Source organism: Protomyctophum bolini, assembly GCF_963924005.1.
Source record: "Protomyctophum bolini genome assembly, chromosome: 13".
Lineage (NCBI taxonomy): Eukaryota > Metazoa > Chordata > Actinopteri > Myctophiformes > Myctophidae > Protomyctophum > Protomyctophum bolini.
In genome coordinates this window covers 6,405,362-6,426,652 of record NC_137874.1, presented here as the reverse complement: position 1 = coordinate 6,426,652, position 21,291 = coordinate 6,405,362, and the positions used below count along the sequence as shown (strand labels likewise).

General features: G+C 45.2%; 1 protein-coding gene across 7 annotated transcripts in view; it reads right to left on the bottom strand.

Moving 5' to 3' along the window:
* Positions 1-21,291, bottom strand: part of mink1 (misshapen-like kinase 1) — a 45,901-nt gene that overhangs the window by 6,220 nt on the left and 18,390 nt on the right. For 2 of the 7 annotated variants that reach the window (XM_080779626.1, XM_080779630.1), the window contains exons 13-31: positions 20,549-20,635; positions 19,436-19,612; positions 18,991-19,176; positions 16,988-17,254; positions 16,351-16,430; positions 16,154-16,257; positions 15,960-16,054; positions 15,624-15,647; positions 10,716-10,867; positions 9,768-9,885; positions 7,914-8,030; positions 7,000-7,114; positions 5,715-5,870; positions 4,987-5,130; positions 3,730-3,864; positions 2,519-2,619; positions 2,230-2,379; positions 1,489-1,648; positions 634-773 (exon numbers count right to left, since the gene is read on the bottom strand). In XM_080779626.1, the coding sequence (XP_080635752.1) occupies positions 634-773; positions 1,489-1,648; positions 2,230-2,379; positions 2,519-2,619; positions 3,730-3,864; positions 4,987-5,130; positions 5,715-5,870; positions 7,000-7,114; positions 7,914-8,030; positions 9,768-9,885; positions 10,716-10,867; positions 15,624-15,647; positions 15,960-16,054; positions 16,154-16,257; positions 16,351-16,430; positions 16,988-17,254; positions 18,991-19,176; positions 19,436-19,612; positions 20,549-20,635 (2,508 nt within the window). The remainder of the gene's footprint in view (positions 1-633; positions 774-1,488; positions 1,649-2,229; positions 2,380-2,518; positions 2,620-3,729; positions 3,865-4,986; positions 5,131-5,714; positions 5,871-6,999; positions 7,115-7,913; positions 8,031-9,767; positions 9,886-10,715; positions 10,868-15,623; positions 15,648-15,959; positions 16,055-16,153; positions 16,258-16,350; positions 16,431-16,987; positions 17,255-18,990; positions 19,177-19,435; positions 19,613-20,548; positions 20,636-21,291) is intronic. The other 5 variants (XM_080779629.1, XM_080779627.1, XM_080779631.1 and 2 more) reach the window with 5 other exon arrangements.

Genomic DNA, 21,291 nt, shown 5'->3' with positions numbered 1-21,291 from the left:
CTATATAGAGTATGCGTTCAAAGCTTAACGCATTCTGGACGGGAACCCCTTTTGGTGTTTTAAGCATTATGTTGTACTTTAGCTGTTGAAAAATAGCAGATATACAAGCTCATAGCGCGGCACACTGCTATTTTTGGAAAAATCGTGAAAATGTGGCACAAATCGTATAAATCTTACAAATCTTAATATATTCTTCGTGATATAGAATATATTCGTTAGCGTTTCTAACTCAAATCTTTGCCTCCGCGACATGAAAATAATACAACTGACAGAAACTGAACAACTGACAGAAACATTGGCTTTTTCAGAAAACCCATGATTTAGAAGAACATTCGTAGAATCGACCTCAGGTCTAAATGGGTTTTAACCCATTCTGAACGGGAACCCATTTTGGTGTTTAGCATCACGTTATGCTTTAGCTATTGAAAAATAACAGATCTACAAGCTCATAGCGCGCCACCGAGTGGCGCGCTACGAGCTTGTAGGACTGCTATTTTTGAAAAATCGAAGAACGACTGACATTTTTTTTAATCTGATCTCAGGTCAGAATGGGTTCATCAGACCAGTGGAAAACCTCGTATGAATCTGATCTCAGGTCTAAATGGGTTTTAAGCATGCATGTGTCTACTATACCTTGTCGTTTCTCTCACAGAGGAACTTGAGCCTCTGAGCTCTTTTGTGCATGAAGACCCCGTCCAGGTGTCCCGTCTCCACCGAGCGGATCTCGATGGCCTTTTCGCCCCAGCCCATGATCTGATTGGAGCAGATATGGGCTGCAGAACACACACACACACACACACGCACGCGCACACACACACACACACACACACGGTGACATCAGTGCACAGCGACAGCCCAGAGTAAACGATAGTTGCAGATTCATAATATATATATACAGACACAGTAAAATCCTCAGTGACCTGTGAAAGTTGTACTAATTGACCCATAGCTAAGCCCCTCTCCAAACTGCTATTGTCCAATCACAGCTAAGCATATGGGTTAGACAAACAACCTCTCCACCAATAGTTGTCCTATAATAATATGATAAAACATCGCTTAAAAAAAAGTTTGTCCAGTGCATATGGCACGCTTTGACGGATTTGGAAGAGATTTTGAAGGCAAGTTTCCAAAAAATGAACCAGTATTTAATGTGTAAAATCCACGACTTTTACATTGGAATGAATGAGCCCGGGGCTGGAAAGTGCCCAAGTGGGAGTGTCTAAGTGGGAGAGGGCGGGGCTTAGCTAAAGGTGAGTTGAAGAATTTGACCGTGTCGTTTATGTCTACAATTTCTCAACCACTTAAGCCCCGTTATGTATACGTCGTATAACAAAACGGCACAAATAACCAAACTGTTTTCCCCAAAATAGCCTAGGGATGCCAGCCAGGCGCGTAACATGGTTAACATTGATCTTCAATCAAACATATCGGACCGTCTACAATGGGTTAGATGTGTGTGTGTGTGTGTGTGTGTGTTCAAACCCATACCGACAGAGGTGGGCATCTCGCCCCACTGCAGCACCACGTCTTTAATGATGCGCCCGTAGGTGTTGACATAGACGCCCTCGTCCTCGTAGCACAGCAGCATCTCCATGCCATCCGAGCTGGGCAGGAACACGATGGCGTGGGGTATCACTTGGCTCTGGATCTGTTTACGAGAAGGGGAGTAGAGAGGAGGGGCGAGCTGGTTTATTGGGGGAGGGGGTGGCAGTGGCTCATGAGGTAAGAGTGACCGGATGTTCGAACCCCGGGCTCCCCCCCCCCCCCCCCAGAGTTAGTGTTCGAGGTGTCCTTGAGCAAGAACCCCCCTCCGTAAATTGCTCCCATGCACAGTCTATGTAAAGCTCCTTGGATAACGGCGCTATATATAAATGCACCATTTATTCAAATCTAGTCGGTTGCCGGCCGTCACCATAACGGTGAGACTCACGTGCACGGGGATGTATATGTCGTAGTTGTTCCCATAACGGTGAGACTCACGTGCACGGGGATGTATATGTCGTAGTTGTTCCTATAACGGTGAGACTCACGTGCACGGGGATGTATATGTCGTAGTTGTTCCCATAACGGTGAGACTCACGTGCACGGGGATGTATATGTCGTAGTTGTTCCCATAACAGTGAGACTCACGTGAACGGGGATGTATATGTCGTAGTTGTTCCATAACGGTGAGACTCACGTGAACGGGGATGTATATGTCGTAGTTGTTCCCATAACGGTGAGACTCACGTGAACGGGGATGTATATGTCGTAGTTGTTCCCGGAGTCCACGTCGATGGCGTGGAAGCCTGCGCTGGAGCCGTAGATGACCTTCAACCTCTGACCCTCCTCCACCGTCAGGTCAACCAACAGAGGCCTGTGGGGAAGATCCCCGAAAGACTGGTGGTGGTGGGGAGAGAAGAATGGGTGGTCGACGTGAGGGCAGAATATGAACAGAGCTCTAATTCTGTGCCGGTCGTGACTGGCACTAATTAATTCAGCTTGTTAAGGTACGAGGAGTGACTGGAGAGGGACTTACCTTGAAGGCCATGAATTTGTGATAAGGCTTGGGAGCCCAGGCGTACACTTCCACTGCGTTCTTCATGGCAATCACCAGGAACTTTATCCTCTCATATTTCACTAGACGGACAACAAGTAAAGCCATTTGAAATGCGACACTCACACGATCAATAATTCACCGTGCCAACAAGGGGGCAAACACATTGATGAGAATTCATTGAGGAGGAGGTGGGCGGCGGGAAGGGGGGGGCATAACAATTACTAATGTTTTTCCAATCACTCCCTGAGGTCGACTGACCAGTCGCTGAAATCCCGGGGGGGGGGGGGGGGGGGGGGGATAGGTCATTTGTCCGTTGTAGAACCCACACTGTGGAATGAACTTCCACCTCATGTCAGAGCTTCTCAATCCTTGTCTGTGTCTCACTTGTACTCCTTTCTTTTATCCCACGATTTTGTAACCCATTTTTCACCCCTGTGTCAATTATCTAATGTGATCCTGGGTTCTACACACCCTCCACCAACCTAGTCCCCATATATGGGGGACAAGGGGAGAGCAACGGACTTGAACTCATGCTTCCTTCATGCCTGAGTGTCCAAGTTGCTCCTTTACACCTGACAGGGGGGAGTTTCCCTGGTTGGACATAGCGCGTGGAAGGAACACGTTATTCCAACCAGTTCCTTTCCCCTCCATCAGGCGCCCCGGCTGGCCAGGGGGAGGCAGTTTAGAGACCAGGATTACTGCATGTTTTTTGTGAGGGTATACCTACCCTAGGGGGACACGGGGAGAACATGCAAACTCCACACAGAAAGGCCCTTTCGCCACTTCACGTCACTTGTACTCCTTGGCATTTGAACATACTGAACCCATTTTGGAGGAGGTGGGAACCCCTTTTGGTGTTTTAAACGTTATGTTATAATTTAGCTATTGAAAAATCGCAGATCTACAAGCTCATAGCGCGCCACCGAGTGTCGCGCTACGAGCTTGTGGGTCTGCTATGTTTGAAAAATCGTGAAGATATTTCTATCAGAAAACTGGAGGATTTAGAAGAATTATTTAAAATTTCGACGTCAGGCCTGAATGGGTTAAGAGTTGCTGCTTCCACTGCTTTGTGTCCTTATGTTGCCCTGTTTATGTATTGTTGTTTTTCTTTGATATTTTAGTATTTCTTTGTGTACAGCACTTTGTTTCAACCTTTATAAACAAAGTGGATTGGACTGGATTGGACTCACCCACTTTGTAGTGCACGCAGCCCTCCATCTCTCCCACAGTGGTCCAGCCTTGCTTTTTCTCCACCTCAGGATCATTGTGCAGGATCTTGTTCCTCAGCCAGGCCAGGTAGTACACACGTACTTTGTTCTTTTTACCTGTGTAGTATGCACGTACAACACATTAGCAGGTCGATGGCAGAGGACAACAAGACAAAAGACAAACTTGAGGATAATTATCCAGGGATCCGGACGCAATTAGTTTAGTTTATTAGTCGTTTTTTTTCTCCATACAAAAAAAACATTCTTAGTTCTTTTTATTTTTCTTATTCTGGAAAAACTAAGTTAACTTAAAATAATAAAAATATATACCGGTATGTATACCCCTTTTACAGGTTTTCAAACAAAACAGTTCAATTCCGACGGGGAGCATTAGTTCCGACATGTGGGAATGACGCTCGGACTAGCGCTCGACCATGCACCGATCCCGTGCTTTCGGTCATGGCTAGGTTAGGGATAGGTTTAAGGTTAAGGTTATGGTTAGGGGTAGGTCGTGGTTAGGTTAGGGGTAGGTTTAAGGTTAAGGTTATGGTTAGGGGTAGGTCATGGTTAGGTTAGGGGTAGGTCATGGTTAGGTTAGGGGTAGGTTTAAGGTTATGGTTAGGGGTAGGTCATGGTTAGGTTAGGGGTAGGGTTAAGGTTATGGTTAGGGGTAGGTCGTGGTTAGGTTAGGGGTAGGTTTAAGGTTAAGGTTATGGTTAGGGGTAGGTCATGGTTAGGTTAGGGGTAGGTTTAAGGTTATGGTTAGGGGTAGGTTGGTTATGGCCATAGTTAGGTTAGGGGTAGGTTGTCGGTCTAATGACCGTCGGAACCAAAACACGTGTCGTACTGCACCCGATATCCATACATGTACCTAATGTGTACATGTGTATCTAGCCCATTCTGACCCGAGATCAGATTCTAAAAATGTCTTCTACATCCTGACAGTTTTCTGAAAAAGCTATGTTTCTGTGTCAGTCGATTTTTCAAAAATGGCAGACCTGTACAAGCTCGTGGCGCGCCACTCGGTGGCGCGCCACGAGCTTGTAGAGTTCGGGCCCATTCTCAACACAGAACCTCTTGTGTTGCAACAGCGTGAACGGAGATGCCCATATTATGTACATTTATTTATAAAGACGATAAACTGAGGACAGTGAGAGAGGGGGAGGGACATTTTGTACCACTTTGTAGATCAGATATGTTCCTGTGTGCTCCGAAAAGCCATAAATCAAGTCTAATGACCTGAAATAGTGATGAGCAGGTTGAGACCCTCCAGGACGTCCATCTGTTGGAACCGCCGGGAGTTGATGAGCGGGTAGACCTTGCCCTGCCCACTACGGTCCAGTAGCTTCAGACCGTTCTCCGTGCCCACCAACAGGTTCACACCTGGCAAACATTTGGATTTTTATTTCAATACAATCTCTTGCATAATGACGTTTAAAAAGTGTCAATCTTTTTTTTTCTTTAGTTTTTAAACGTGGCGTCTACGGCGTCGTATGGAACAGAATTGATATGGTTGCAGACGGTAGCATAATGAAGTGTACAATAACATTGAAATGTGTTTCAGCTCAGAAAAGAGTTGTAAAGGGATATTAACCCATTTAGGCCTAACGTCAAAATAAATTAAAAAAATCCTGTCAGTTTTCTGAAATACCTATATGTTTCTATATCAGTGGTGCTCAATATTTCATGTCAAGGACCCCAGAAACTACATGTAATTGACCACCGACCCCCCCCCCCCCCCCCAGAAGCAAAGATTTTAGTTAAAAACTTTCGCCGAGAAAGAATATATATATTCAAAGATTTGAGCCACATTTTCACGATTAAAAAAAAATAGCAGACCTACAGTGCAGGTTCAGCGCTATGATGAGCTTGTAGATCTGCTATTTTTCAATAGCTAAAGTATAACGTAATGCTTACGACACCAAAAGGGGTTCCCAGTACCGCCCATAATGGGTTTAAAGTCTCACCCCAGAGAGCGGCGCACAGGATTTCAGAGTTGAACCTCTTCTTGTATTTGCGGATCTCGGGGGTGTCGCTGTGGGGGCGCGTGTTCGTGGGGTTCACGTTGACCATGGAGCCTTTTCTGACCTCCATCTTCAGCTGGTCAAACCTGGAACCCAAGCCTGCCAAGAGTGCCATGTTAACGGACACATTAGAGAGAGGAACAGTGGAATATCTATATAATGAAACTATACATGTACAGTATACTATGCTATACATATGTACTATGAAGTACTACATACAATGCGGTTCTAGTGCCGTCTACATAACATGCTATAAGTCTGTATCAAATGCCATCTAAGTCTACAAAAAGTGCTATCTAAGGCGGTAGGGTAAGTACTAGTACTACGGGCCATGATGGAGTCTGAAAAGGTGTGTTTTCAGACTACGGTGGAAGACTGGGAGTGAGGCTGCAGTTCTGATTGTAATGGGAAGTGCATTCCATAGTTTTGGAGTCCAGAAGGGAGAAGAGTTTGGGACGTGTGGATCGTTGTCCCGGTGTTTTTAGTGAGGGTACTTCCAGCTTCCCTGCGTTGGCTGATCTGAGTGCGCGGGAGGGTTTGTAGGGTTCGATCATACTTGCAAGATATGGGGGAGCCATACCTTTGAATGCCAGCATCAGAGTTTTGTATTCTGTGCGGGCAGCGACTGGGAGCCAGTGGAGGGAGCGGAGAAGGGGGGAGAAATGTGAGAATTTTGGCTGGTTGAAGACCAAGCGAGCTGCGGCATTTTGGATCAGTTGGAGAGGCTTAAGTGCACATGCCGGTAGGCCAGTAAGGAGGGAGTTACAATAGTCAAGTTTTGACAAGACTGTTGTTTTGTTAGGATATCATGTAGAGTACCGTTGTGGCGACAGTGGTTTGGTTGGACGACAGATGGACAATGAACGTGTACACATGGATTAGGGTGATTCGCGCATCACCATTACAACGTTAATTCTGCTTGCGTTTTCATTACAATATCCCCTTTTCTGCTTTTGGTTTCCCCAACAATATCTCAAACAACCCACCACCAACACTAATGTTATCACCTGTGCCCCCAGATGATTAGTACATGCCAAGGTCCACAACTCACCACCAACACTGATGTTATCCCCTGTGCCCCCAGGTGATTATGTATGCCAATCAACTCACCACCAACACTGATGTTATCCCCTGTGCCCCCAGGTGATTATGTATGCCAATCAACTCACCACCAACACTGATGTTATCCCCTGTGCCCCCAGGTGATTATGTATGCCAATCAACTCACCACCAACACTGATGTTATCCCCTGTGCCCCCAGGTGATTGGTACATGCCAAGGTCCACAAAGGTAGTGAAGGAGGACTTGCCAGAAGACGCCTTGACCAAACCTCTGGACTGATACTGGTTGAGTGAGGGGGGGGGGGGGGGGAGAAATGTGTAATTTATTATTCCAGTCTTGAGTGTTAAACCTTTTTCATTTGCCGCTTTCTTCGGGGACACGTGGCTAAATATGTATTTTTGTTTTTACAAAATGTTATGGCTATTTCTTTATTATTATTTGCTATAGACCTACTAGACCCAGTAAAGTACATTTGGCCACAGTAGTTGTTTTCTGTGTGTGACTACTAGGGGGCGGTGTCAGTTTGTCACCTCCCGTTTCACATTCAATAGATCTTTTGTGACCAGATGTAATTCTCCTGGGCTTCTAGTAAGACTACAGTAAATAATAAAGAAATCGCTGTAACATTCAAAAGAAGACATATTTAGCCACGTGTTCGAATAGATAAAACCGTTAAACCGAAAGAAATGAAAAATAATGAACACTTATTTTCTCCAATGACAACCTAAAACATGAACCTTAGTTTAAAAAAGAAGAAAAAAAAGAAAATAAAAGTTGTCGTTTAAGGTTTGGTGATCTTTCTTGTATGCAATTCTCATCCAATCTCACCACGATTAATTAATAATGAAAAATGTAGGCCTGGGCCGTGGCTCAGCGGTCCAGGCACCTTGGCTGGTAATCCAGTCTGGCAGTGTGCCGCGGGTTCGATTCCCGCTCCCGACAGCCTTTACTGCCTGTCACCCCACCTCCACATTTCCTGTCAGCCTACTGTCTATCCCTCCATAAAATAAAGGCGAAAGCCACAAAAATCTAATCATAGAAAGAAAATTATGAAAAATGTAGGGCAGATTGTGAACTTACATCATACACAGAGTCTTTCCCAGGGGAGGAGTGTGTAGCCGAGTCAGTTGGGGAGTGGGAGGGCTGTACCACATCAGGCAGGTTTGTGTATCCATTGTGACTCCGTTTCTCTGGTGTCTATCGCGAAAAGAAACAAGTCAACCAGCTGCATTATTATCATCATCTGCGGGGGTCCGTTATAACGGCCTCTGTGTCCGTTTCAGGTTTCAGCGTAGTAGCTTACTGTAGGTAGGAACCAAAACTCTCTAAGGCGGAACTATTGGGTTCTGTTCGTTGTAAAATCTCCCTCGTCGGCTTGGCACTCTAATCTAAATCCTTTATTCTGAAATATTCTCGACGTTTCCTTTCTTTGGAATAGCGATGCTGCATTCCATTCTTCATGTCAATCAATCAATCAAGTCACCTTAATTCAAGTGGCAGACTGCCACTTGAATTTAAGGTGACTTAGGGAAATGAGACAATCTGTCTGAGACAACCTGTCTGGATGCTTATTAAGTATTTTAGGGGCACGGCACGTGGTTTACCTGCACAGGCTCTGTGATCTACTGATCTATAGCATCCATTACAATGCAGTCGGCACCTTATCACATAATACCTTACGGAGTAGGGTAGTGTAAACTCAACTGCACAACTTGACAAAATCTGCAGCCTCCAACCAGTAAAATGAATTGGCTGATCTATACGGCTATAGAAAAAAATCATTTAAATGGGTTTAGTGGGCGATGTCAAATCTAGTCTTTTCCCACCACTACCTAGAATACAAAAAGAGATTTTACTGACGGAAAGACGAGAGAATGTAGCCAAAACAAAAACGGATCAGAATTTGCTGATATCATCATTATGTTGTATAGTGGTGTGCAGAGCCATAGAAGAAGTAGTCACCTTTGTTCACTTCATAGAGCCAGTCTTCTACAGAGACTTCTATTGGCGAATAGTGGCACAGTTCTGAAGCGGAGGTTTACTGGAATACACTGGAGTCTATGAGCGTTTGTCACCATTTAGAGTAATATGAACCACTGGTGCCGTTTTCTTACACCTCGTTGACGCAACTCTCCAATAGAAGGCTCTGATGGTATGTAATTGTTTAAGTTGCACGCTTTGGTGCGAGTGGAAAAACTTTACACAAACAGTAGTTTGCCGGAAGAAGGTTGTGGACAAAACACTGTTATGCTGCGTTTGCGTCTTGACTTGGGGTGGAATCAATTGAGTGCGTTTTGTGTTTTTTGAGCATCTAGCGTTATATTCCTTTCTTTAGTCTTCGATCAAACATGCGTTTCATTATAGTAAAAATGCCACATCGAGTTGGGTTTGCGACAAGCTTGGATGGATATTTCTGGCCAATTTGCTGAAAAGGTTTGTATAACCCCTGGTCTAATGCAGACCTGGGCATTATACGGCCCGGGGGGGGCAAATGCGGCCCGTGAAAGGTTACTTAAAAAAATAAAACGTACTTTCTAATTTTACCCGTCCTTATATGCATGGACTAAAACGGCATTGCTTTTATTTTGAAGCATGTTTATTCAGGTACACGCAACTTTCCCGCAGGGAAAGTTGCGTGTGATTGATTTGTCATCGTTTTGGAAGCTTTGATTGAATAAATGAAATTTCCGAAAGGCAACTTCAAATTTTCACTGCCTGATAATAACCTCTACTCTTACCAGCTTGTCAAAACAATGCCATATACTCCTTTTTATATAGAAATAAAATGTATATTACGGTACTCAGAATTTAGTTCAGCCTTTTGGGCCCGGAACCTCCACAACAGTTTCTACATTTGGCCCCTCGGGGGAAAGATAATTAGCCCACCCCTGATCCTAATGGATGCATTTCAATTGTCTTGCGAGCATGACTAACCCTCTGTACCAGCATGGTCTGGTCCCCGTAGCCTCCCGCCTGTTCCACGTCCTCCCCCTCGCCTTCCTCCTCGTGAACCACCATGGTGTTGACAGAGTCTGTGTCTGCGTCCCGGTTACTGAAATAAAACAGGACAGGAAATGACGGGGGGGGCAAAAAGAGGGGAAGGATGTAGGAGTAAATGAGTAATGCAAAAAAGACTACTAGTAGGACTGGGCGACATAATGTAATACCAGAAGAGAGAGAGAGAGAGCACACACACACACACACACAAGTCTCGCGTGGCCTGACTGTTGCCTCTCGCGGAAGTGAAGCCTTCACCTCGCTTCCGTTTGGCCTTTACAGTCCTAAGCATACAGGTATGGAAGAAAGAAAAAAAAAGTCCAGCTTTGCTCGGATTTCGGAAGGTGTAGTTCCAGACTATACATACAGCATTGGGAGAATGTGGAATGGTTGTCTGGCTACGCGAGACCACACAGACACACACACACACACACACACCAGTGATTGATTCTTTTCAGGCTTTTAAGTTTGTTAGACCAGTGGTTCCCAAAGTGTGGTCCGGGGACCCCTAGGGGTCCTTGAGGGAGTTCCAGGGGGTCCCCATGATTAGGAACCAAATGGACCCTTATGGGTGTGCAACTCAGAGAGCGCACAATTGGAACCAAATGGACCCGTCAAGAGTTAAATGAAGTCTGATTTTGCAATATGAATTGGGGTTCAAGAGATAGCAATGCCATTAAATGGGGGGTCCGTAGCCGAATGCAGGTCAAACTGGGGAACCTTGAAATTAAAACGGTTTGAGAATCACTGCTAGAGCCGTACAAAATCTTATGAGGGGGGGTCCCCTGGCATATCTTTTCAAATGGGGGTCCCGCGGGGCTAATTAGTGTCAATGCGGGGCTCCTGGACCTGAAAGGGTTGGTGAACCAGTGCGTTTAGACTGACCGGTCCGTGGGGCTCTCCTCCTCCTCGGCTCCCTCTCCACTCTCGCTCTCCTCGCTGCTCTCACTGCTGTCTGAGGAGGACGAGTAGTCGTTGGCCTTCACCGGGGGCCTCGGCTGCTCCTCCATGCGCTCCTTGGCATACAGGCCGTGGTCCTGAGCGCACACACACACACACAGTACGCACGTGTGTTAAATGGTGCATTCATATAGCGCCTTACATATATTGTGCATTACATTCACACAGTCGCGCACACACACACCAATGCCAGAGGAAACCATGCAAGGCACCAACCTGCACGTCAGGAGCAATTAGGGGGTTCAGAGTCGTGCTCAAGGACACCGACTCTGGGGGAGCCCGGGTTTGAACTGGGAACCTTGCGGTTCTCATTCGGCCACTCTACCCCTGAGCCACTGTCGCCCCTGTTCAGGGGTGTATATCATTGTACCACTTATTGCTATGAGAATGTTGCCCAACGAGTCTGTGATATTTCACAGTAATAACAACAGCTCATATACAATGTACATCTCAAATTTGCGTCCTCACATCTACCACCCAATCACGCGCGGCCAAATCACACAATTTGCGTGGTCACTTTTCCATCTTCACATTTTGTCTTCAATGTTTGCGTTGAAGACAAACCCGGAAAGCTGGGCATATAGGAGGGGCTAGCGCCCCTCAAAAAAAGGGGAGGAAATGATGGGAAGAATGACCTAGAAGTAGCCCATTTCTCTTTGTGGACAATAAACCTGTACCAAGGTGTTGTAACTGATAAGGGATTCACACTATGGTCCCGGGTGCGCATACTCGGGACCACTCGGCAGATGTTGTGGTGGTGGTGTGAACGATGCGTACCGTTCCCGGGACCGGATCGCCCAACCGTCCCCGGGACCGCATGGGGGGCGGGTCTCTGGTATTTGGCTCGTTCCAATGTGAATGCATGCGTACCTAAAGGAGGAAGTGGACTGGTTTCTTTTTTTTTAAGAACGTGACATAATCTCTAGTCGACGAGCCAAGCGTCAACAAATAAATAAAACACACACACACACACACACACAGACGCTGCACGACGCGTAACACCAGCGCATTTCTCAATGGCCACCTATCTCCTCTTAACGCGCAGTACGCACTGATCTTATTCTGCGGACTACATGTGGCTCTTGTAGTCTACTAATAATAATAATGCTAAAGTAGAATCCATGGCAAACTAATCACACACGACACTGGAGCACAGAACTGACTGACAGTGAATAGCAGGCTGACAGTGAAGTAATGAGGCAATGCAGTGTTTGGGTTTCTAGGAGACAATGGCGCAGAGTTGATGGTCAGCGTCTTCTGTGCGCGCCAGCCATCAAGCACAGCGCCACCTGGAGGATCAAAGTGTGTTATGCCAGTGTACTCGGGTGCGCCGGGCAACCGTGTTCGGGAATGGTTCAAATCGAACGGACTCAGTCCGTCTCAGTGCGAATCCCCTATGAAATCAAAGGATCTTTGAGGATATTGTGTTCTCGGAGATCGTAGTTTATAACTTCGTCCCACGACCATTATTAGTCTTTATTGACACAATCAGCGTCGGGATTTCTTTCAAAATAGCAGCTCGGGGTGCCCCCCCCGCGCAGAAATGGCAGCTTTTACTCTGAAAGCCCGCACCCCCTTCCGTTCCGTTACAAGAACCGGAAGGAATAATGTCGCTTGCTTACCTCGCTATGATTACGATAAAGTTGCTGAATGATCCCTCGCGTTCATATTTTGAACGAGAGGCATGTTGAAGTCAGAAATGAAGAGCTTAGTAGTATATCCATCTGGTCAAAACCACGGAGAGCTCCCGAGATTAGGAGATGCGAGGCATTCTTTCTGAGCCGTAAACACTAAACAGGGAAGTGAACGGCAACACGCATGCGCGAACAGCAAGGAGTATGGTGCAGAAGGAGAATCTGAATTTTTCTCTCGTTTGAAATGAAAATGAAAATGCGCTAGGACATGTGTACACGTCCTCGCAATCCATCGGTTGGATTAGCCATGACGTTTCCACACGTCCTACGGTCAAAATGGGTTACGCTGAAAATGCCACATTCTAGTTCACCGACATTTGTCCAAAACAGTCATGTGAAAACGTATACATTTAGCCATTTAGAGCACCACGTGGTTAAACCGTTACGATGGGGAGATTTATTATAGGATGGAGTTCTATGGAGTGCTTTGAAAGCTGGAAAATGGAGGCAAAAACCGATGTAGACAAATGCACAGAAAAGACGCCCTCCCCAAAAAGAAGGGAGAGACGGCGTTAGAGCATGCAGACCCCACTGCATGCACGTGGCCCACTGCAGACTTCTACAGGTTCAAGGCAGCGGTGCTCACAGTAGACCGGCCTAGGGCGCGACATACTCAATCCTACACAGGTTGTGCTTTTAACCACGCCCCCCGGGCAAGTTAAGTTTACTGAGGTTAAGGTTAGGTTTAGGTATAGTTTTACTGAGGTTAGCGTTAGGTATAGTTTTACTGAGGTTAGCGTTAGGTATAGTTTTACTGAGGTTAGGTATAGTTTTACTGAGGTTAGGGTCAGGTATAGTTTTACTGAGGTTAGGGTTAGGTATAGTTTTACTGAGGTTAGGGTTAGGTATAGTTTTACTGAGGTTAGGGTTAGGTATAGTTTTACTGAGGTTAGGGTCAGGTATAGTTTTACTGAGGTTAGGGTTAGGTATAGTTTTACTGAGGTTAGGGTCAGGTATAGTTTTACTGAGGTTAGGGTCAGGTATAGTTTTACTGAGGTTAGGGTTAGGTATAGTTTTACTGAGGTTAGGGTTAGGTATAGTTTTACTGAGGTTAGGGTCAGGTATAGTTTTACTGAGGTTAGGGTTAGGTATAGAGGCGGTCATCGCCAGGTACCTGGCGATGCGATTACACATCGTTTCCGAGGGTCACGATTCGATTAATCCCGATTAATCCTGATTAATTGGGCTATGTTACGATTCGATTAATCCCGATTAATCATGATTAATCACTCACTGTTAATCACTCAGTCACTGTGTGACTAATAAACAAAGTGCTTTCTAATGATTATGAATATATATATTCTTTCACAGTGCACGTTTTTAACTCAAATCTTTGCTTCTGGGGGGGTCCATAGAAGAAAATATTTTCAGATGGGTGTCTGTGGCCAAATACAGAACAGTAATAAGCAGTTTTCTTTAAAAAAAAAAGAATGAGTTTGTACAAGCATACAATAAATATATATTAATAATGACATAAGATGTCATGTCATAGAAATACATGGGCAGGATTTCGGTTGAGGTCAGCAGCACTCTGTCAAATTGCCTTTATTCTTTGTTAGGACAAAAAAGGTGCTTTTCTTTGTTTCCTTATTCAGGGATTTCATTTTCAGTTACTGAAGTGTCATTAAGGAAGCTTTGGGGTAGTTATTGAGACTATTATGTTGCACCTTTCTGTTTGTTTGCACACATTAAGGAGCATTTGGTTTAAAGTATTTTACAAGTGTATGGCAACATTTTGGATTCTATGATGTTGAGGGGACACGGGAACTCGATACAACTCACAACGTGTACAAGACCATATTGCCCACTGACATCCAGAGATGCAGTCAAGACAACCATCCCGATCCCGAACACACGGACAGCTGCCCATGCACTCAGAAAAGGCGACTAGAATTACGAAGTCCATCGGCACTTTTATTGCAAAGGATTTACGTTCACATTCGGTCGTGGGGAGCGACGGATTCCGGGCCATGTTAGCACTTTGGAGCCACACTACATCGTCCCATCTCGGCCACATTTCACAGGCGGTCGATGGTGTGAGTTTTATCGAGTTCTCGTGTCCCCTCAACCTCATACAATCCAAAATGTTCCCTTTCTGTCATCTTTTTTCTCTTCCCCTCCGCGTTGGTAACTCGTTCTGTTTTGGTTGTTGAAAGCTAAAGCGTGTGCGAGCGCTGTGTGCGTCACTCTAAACGGTCCGGTACGACGACGCAGCGCAGTCGCAGATTAGTTCCGCCCTTTTGCTCCGGTAAAAAAAATACATTAAATAATCGATGTTTGACATTTGTGCATCGATGAATTATCGCCCATGATGGCATCGCGATTAATTGACTAATCGATTTTTTTCCCCACCACTAGTTAGGTATAGTTTTACTGAGGTTAGGTTTAGGTATAGTTTTACTGAGGTTAGGGTCAGGTATAGTTTTACTGAGGTTAGGGTCAGGTATAGTTTTACTGAGGTTAGGGTTAGGTATAGTTTTACTGAGGTTAGGGTTAGGTATAGTTTTACTGAGGTTAGGGTTAGGTATAGTTTTACTGAGGTTAGGGTCAGGTATAGTTTTACTGAGGTTAGGGTCAGGTATAGTTTTACTGAGGTTAGGGTTAGGCTGTCAATCACAGCGACTGGCCAATCAAAAGCGTGTCCTTGCACAACCCGTGTAGGGTTTGGTACGACGCGTCTAGGGCATGGCACAACACATTGTTACACTATGGCTTTTTTTCAGACTGCAGAGAAATCCCATTTTGTTTCTCAAATCCGATCTCTAGGACCGACTGTCCACACCGTTTGCTAGTGGTCAGATTTGTGTGTTCAGACGTCGTCGACCCATCTGCATCGGTTGCTGCGGTAATGACATACTGTCGGCGTGAGTAATGCTTAACTTACACGCTGTCATACATCGACGAGGCTCGCAAAAATAGCAAGATCTATAAGCTTGTAGATCAGCTATTTCTGACCGAGACATCTTTAGAAATCAGATTATGAATCGCATTTCAAACCACCTGGGAATGTAGTTCAAATCTGATAGATGATAATCAGTTTCCCATGTTTTTGTTGGTGTTCAGACAATCGGATTCCAATCTGGATAAGCCAAAAATGGGATTTGGAACTGCCAGTCTAAACATAAGCATTGGTACTAACCTCTCCTATAGCTCTCTTGTAACTCTGTGCATCAGAGGAGCCAGTGTTGTGAAAGACAAGAACATTAAGGGAATTTGCAAAGTAAAAAAAAAAAGCACAAAGAGAGTGTTACGTGAAAAAAGAGGAGACATGTTGAGGAGAAAAGGAGAAAATCTAAGTTAATACTTGTGTCAATCATCAAAGAAAAGCAAGGTATAGAATTTGCACAATTAAGCGAGGACATTATATCTACAGTACACAGAAGCTGGATCCATAGAAAAACTCCAGAGAGTTTATCGACTCTGAAAGTTGCCAAAAAAAGTGCAAACGGATGAGAAAGACACGTGACAAACTTACAGCAGGACGACTGGGACGAGAGGAAGTGCGAGACTCCCCTGCCTTGTGACGGCCATCGTGGGACAGGATTGGAGGAGAGTCCATTTTAGAGGAACCTGAAAATGACACCGCCACAACGGTTGTTGCTTATTGAACGTGCCTCACTTCAAGAGACTCGGCAGTGCAGAAGCACAAAAAGGGACAAAGGGACTCACTGGGGATGCGGTGTCTCTCCAGAGAGCCAGTCTGAGGCAGATTAGACACAATGCTCAGGTTGTCTCCTCTCTCCCAGCGGTCGTTGCGGCTGAGATCTGGGTTGCTGCCACAGGTAACAAGATATATACCAAACGCTTTAAGTATTAAGCCTGAGACAATTTATCTGACCAAGAAGCCACTTATCTGTATGTATTACCTGGCTCGCACTGGATGCCTTATGCCAGAAGTAAGGTTGGTGTTGAGGGCTGTGGCAATGGATGCGGTCCTCTGGGGGATCTGAGGAAAACACGAGAGACTAACATTTATCAGTTGTATTCTACTTTAGAGATGGCCCAGGACAACTTTATTATTGAACTCACATTCCTATTATTGAACTCACATTCCTTCAACTACTGTATATCTCAGGGGTGCCCTGCCCACGCCTTTTTTGACTTGAGAGCTACTTTAAAAAATGACCAGCTCAATAACATCTACCCACCTGAAAATAGTTTTTAAATATGTACCCGAGGGTGCTTTAGAATAGCGGTGCTGGCATTACATATAAGACAAATGCACTTGGAATGGGAAATAGAGGGGGAGAAATGGACTAGGTAGGGTTTTAATTTATAATGCTACCGATGTTTGTGCACAGCAACACTGAAAACTAAATGTTGCATTGTGGAGCTGAGCCGACAGGCGCTTTTATGATGTCAATCAATCAAGTCACCTTTAATTCAAGTGGCAGATGCCAAGAATTGTCTTTTATATATTGAATTGAAATATTCCATGTGATCTACTGGTAGATGGCGATCTACCTTTTGGGCACCCCTGGTATATCTAGTAGCTGGCCTCACCTTGGGTGGCAGTTCCGACTCCGGCAGTCGGATCCAGGGGCCCCGGTCCTCCCGGACGGGGTGTGCCTGTGGCGCGGGGATCTCAGAGGTGGGGTCAGAGTTTTGGCGGACCAGCTCCCGGGAGTGGATGGGGCGGGGGGAGGGGTTAAGGGAGGGATCCTGAGTGGGGAACGCGGACATGGTCTTAGTGGGCTGATCACAGAGCGACTGGGAGCGAGGGACAGGGGCAGCATAGGGCTTCAGTGGGACCAAGTGGGCCATCTGGAACTGCAGAGGGTGCAGTTCAAAGCGACAGCGGGCAGACCCCAGGAAGGGTGGAGGAGGGGCAGAGTTGAAGGGGCAGGAAGGTACAATGAAGCAGTGGAGAGGCAATGTGAGTGGTATGGTTGTTATGTATTAGGATCAGATGTGTGGGGTGAATGCATGAAGAGGTCAGTGAAGAGGGAAGGGAAGAGAGAAGAACAATAAGGCGTAAATACATAGAGACAATACTGACAGATACAGTTTTAGCTCATGCAGATCCACACGGAAACGAGAATGGTTTCGTGCATCGTCATCTCCATAACAATGTTTCACCAGTTAGTAAAATATGTTTTTAAAACATTTAACAAGTGTGTGCATGTGTGTGTGTATTAGTGGCGTCACGATTAGCCTAGCTCACGACGATTCGATTTTCAGGTCACGATTCGATATCAAATATGGTTAGGCCCATCATTATTAATGACTAGGCTATTAAGTCTCGATTTGTAAAGAAAAGCACTCGATTCTTGGTAACTTTTATTTCAATAATAATAAAATAAAAAACGTTTAAACCCATTTTCGGGTGGGAACGCCTTTTGGTGCTTTAACTAAGCATTATGATATATTTTAGCTATTGAAAAATAGCAGATCTACAAGATCATAGCACCACACCGAGTGGCGCGCTACGAGCTTGTAGGTCTGCCATTTTAGAAAAATCGTGAAAATGCGGCACAAATCTTATTTAGAATATATATTCTTTCAGAGCGAACGTTTTTTTTATTTCGACGTCAAGTTTTCTTGATGACTGCTTTCCAAAGTAGTCCACGCAGCCTTGCGTGACCCGGGGGGGTCGCATGATGTGGGAGTTTGGGAACTATTGGCCGTCATCTTTTTTACCTTGACAGATGGGGAAATGAAATGTAATGCAGACTGGACGCTACAATGCAACACTACCAGCTGTTTCTCTCCCTCTCCCTCTCGTCAACTCGTCTGTCGGCTCCATTTTCCCCCGCCGGAAATGCATGTAAACGGCGCGTGCATTTGTCTGTGCAGACGCGGAAACGCACAGGAAAACAACAGTGTGCCTCCCGGTGACGTGTGCGTGCACTGGAAAGTGCAACCAACGAGTAACAATCAACGAGAATCGCGATACGGCGTGTAATTTCGATACACTGTATCGAACGTCAAAAAGTATTGCGACACCCGTATATACGTACACACACACACACACACACACACACACACACAGTATATATACTATCCATGTTTTTATTAGAGATGTCCCGATACTGTATCGGAAAATACCTGATCTCAGGTCAGAATGGGTTAATCAGACCAGTGTGTGTCCAGTGGAAACCTCGTATGAATCCGATCTCAGGTCAGAATGGGATAACGGGTAAATAAAATGTTGGGGCTGCAAGTGCACATTTGAGTGAGGAGTCTGCCATCAACACAACACGAGATAGATAGCTATAAACACTATTCCCCGGTTGTTGGGACTTCAAAATAAAAAAAATTTTTCATTTTTGTATTATTATTATTATGCATTATTCTCCGGTATCTGTATTCGGTATCGGCTGACACACAAATTGTGGCATGGGGATCGGAAAAACGAAAAAAAGGTGTATCGGGACATCCCTAGATCTTATCATTATAATAATCATGCTATGGTCCGGCTTGAGAAACAGTGCTGTGTAGTTCATAACGTCCAGTTTTTGGTTTTTGTGAAAGAAATGCCGTGTCACGCTCATACAAACACGCACCTTGCCCTGTCCCCCTTGAGGCTCAACGGGACGCTGCATCGGTGGCGTTTGAGCAGACTGACCGCCGCCGCCTCCCGATTGGCTGACGGAGGAGTCGGCGGCGCGTGATTGTATGGCAGTGTCGGAGACGGTGGTGCAGATTTTGGGCGAGCCCTGCCTGTTGTTGAGCTTACTGCGCTCCTCCACCTAAGACAGAAAACCAACAGCAACACGGAGCATGCATTAACCTTAAAACTGCCATGATAGGCAGTATAATAGCTTCATGGTGTAGTTCCGTGTCCAATAACGGATTGTGTATATATATATATATATATATATACGCGCGGTCGGCCATTTTGCTCTCGCGTCATGACCGTTGCGAGAGATGACGCGAGAGAGCAAAAAAAGGGGGCTGGCTGGCTGGCTGGCGCGTGTGTCTGTGTGTGTGTGTCGTTGGCGGGTGTACCTCGCGGGCCCAGGCGGGCTTGTTATTGGGCTCCAGGTTCTTGTTGTAGTGGTACAGCTGGGGCTTCTTGTCCTGCTGCTGCTGCTGAAGGGACACCAGGTAGGCGTGCTCCTGCTGCAGTTGCCTCTGGAGCCTCTCCGACTGGCGCTGCTCCTCCAGCTGTTTACGCTTGTACTCCTGAACAAGACATTGGCGATTCGGTCAGTAAAAGGAGGTCTACACAAGAGGACAAGGGGGGGCACAAGAGGTCATTGATCCAAGACGCATATCCATGCACGAGTGGCGACGTGAGGTGAACAATCACACCATAGACGGGGTTTTCCTTCTTCTTTTTTTTTGTCAAAGCAACGCAACAGTGTGTGCCAACTATGCTTTGCCCCGACATTGGACGGGAAGCGCGGGAACCCCTTTTGGTGGTTACATACATTACGTTATAATTTAGCTATTGAAAAATAGCAGATCTACAAGATCATAGCGCGCCACAGAGCGGCGCGCTATGAACTTGTAGGTCTGCTATTTTTGAAAAATCGTTAAAAATCGTTAAAAAGAATGGAATGGGAATTGAATGGGGCTATGGGTTGTTGTGCTAATTCGCTTATTTCCATTGCTCAAAATAAATAAATGTATATATCCTCTCTTCATAATGTAAATAATATCCCAAGCGGCACACTTACTACTTATTTCGATGGAAATAAGCAAATTAGCATAACACCCCATAGCCCCATTCAATTCCCATTCAATGCAATGCAATTCATTGAGGGCTTATGGTAGGGAAAATAGCCAATAAGGAGTTTTTGCACCAAAAAACACCTGGACCTCTTTGGTGGGGACGTAACAACTACAAAGAAAGGTAAGAAAGATAAGAAAGCATTCTAGCATGGAATTCTCCTTTAATTTCGACGTCTCGCCTAAAAGGGTTAAAGGTTGCACTTGTTGCACATGCATTACAAAACATGCACAGTCTGTTCCATTCCAGGTACAAGACAAAAACGCCACAAGTCATTCAAATTGCTAGCCGTAAACCTTTCATGCATTAGTGTGTGTGTGACGTGTGTGTGTTTTCAGAGGGCAGAAGCAAAGGGAATCAGACAGAGCCGTGCAGTGAGACGTTACCATGAGCAGTGCCTGCTCTTGTAGCAGCTGCTGTTGAAGGATTTCTAACTGGCGCTGTTCTTCTTCTAACTTATGTCTGATGAACTCCTGAAGGCAACGTCAAAGGATGCAGGAACGGAAAATGGGGAAATGGAAGCGTAAAGGAGTCGAAACGAAAACAGACCCAAGTACAATAAAATAAGTGAAACCATTACGTTACGGCATTCTACTACTGAACTGTTAAAACTGTGGCACTGCTGTTGTTCACCACAGTAGTGATAATGATAATGTATTTAGTACATTTACAGACATACTGTATTCAAATTCAACGAAGTGCTTTACAGAACGGGGTAAAAGAAAGCTGCATGATACATTACGACTAAAAGATCAGTGAATAAGGTAGCAGCCACAAAATGTAAAAAAGAAAAAAAAAAAAAAAACATACATATGGAAAGAAAAGAAAGGCCTTAACATAGAGGTGGGTTTTCAGAAGAGATTTAAAAGATGACACAGATTTTGCACAAGGTGGGGTGTCGACCAATCAGTAGTGGCCACCTATTATTCATTAAGGGTTTATTTTAAAATGTCATTTAAAAAGAGCATGGCTCGAAAATATCCCTCGACACTATATCCATCCTTATGTGTAATGTCCCATTTTCTGTGAGAGGTATTTTTATTTATGTTTTGGAGGGTCAAAGTCAATGTCGGGATGGAGATTGATTGATTGATTGCTTGATTGATTGATTGACAGGCTGTGACGCTTC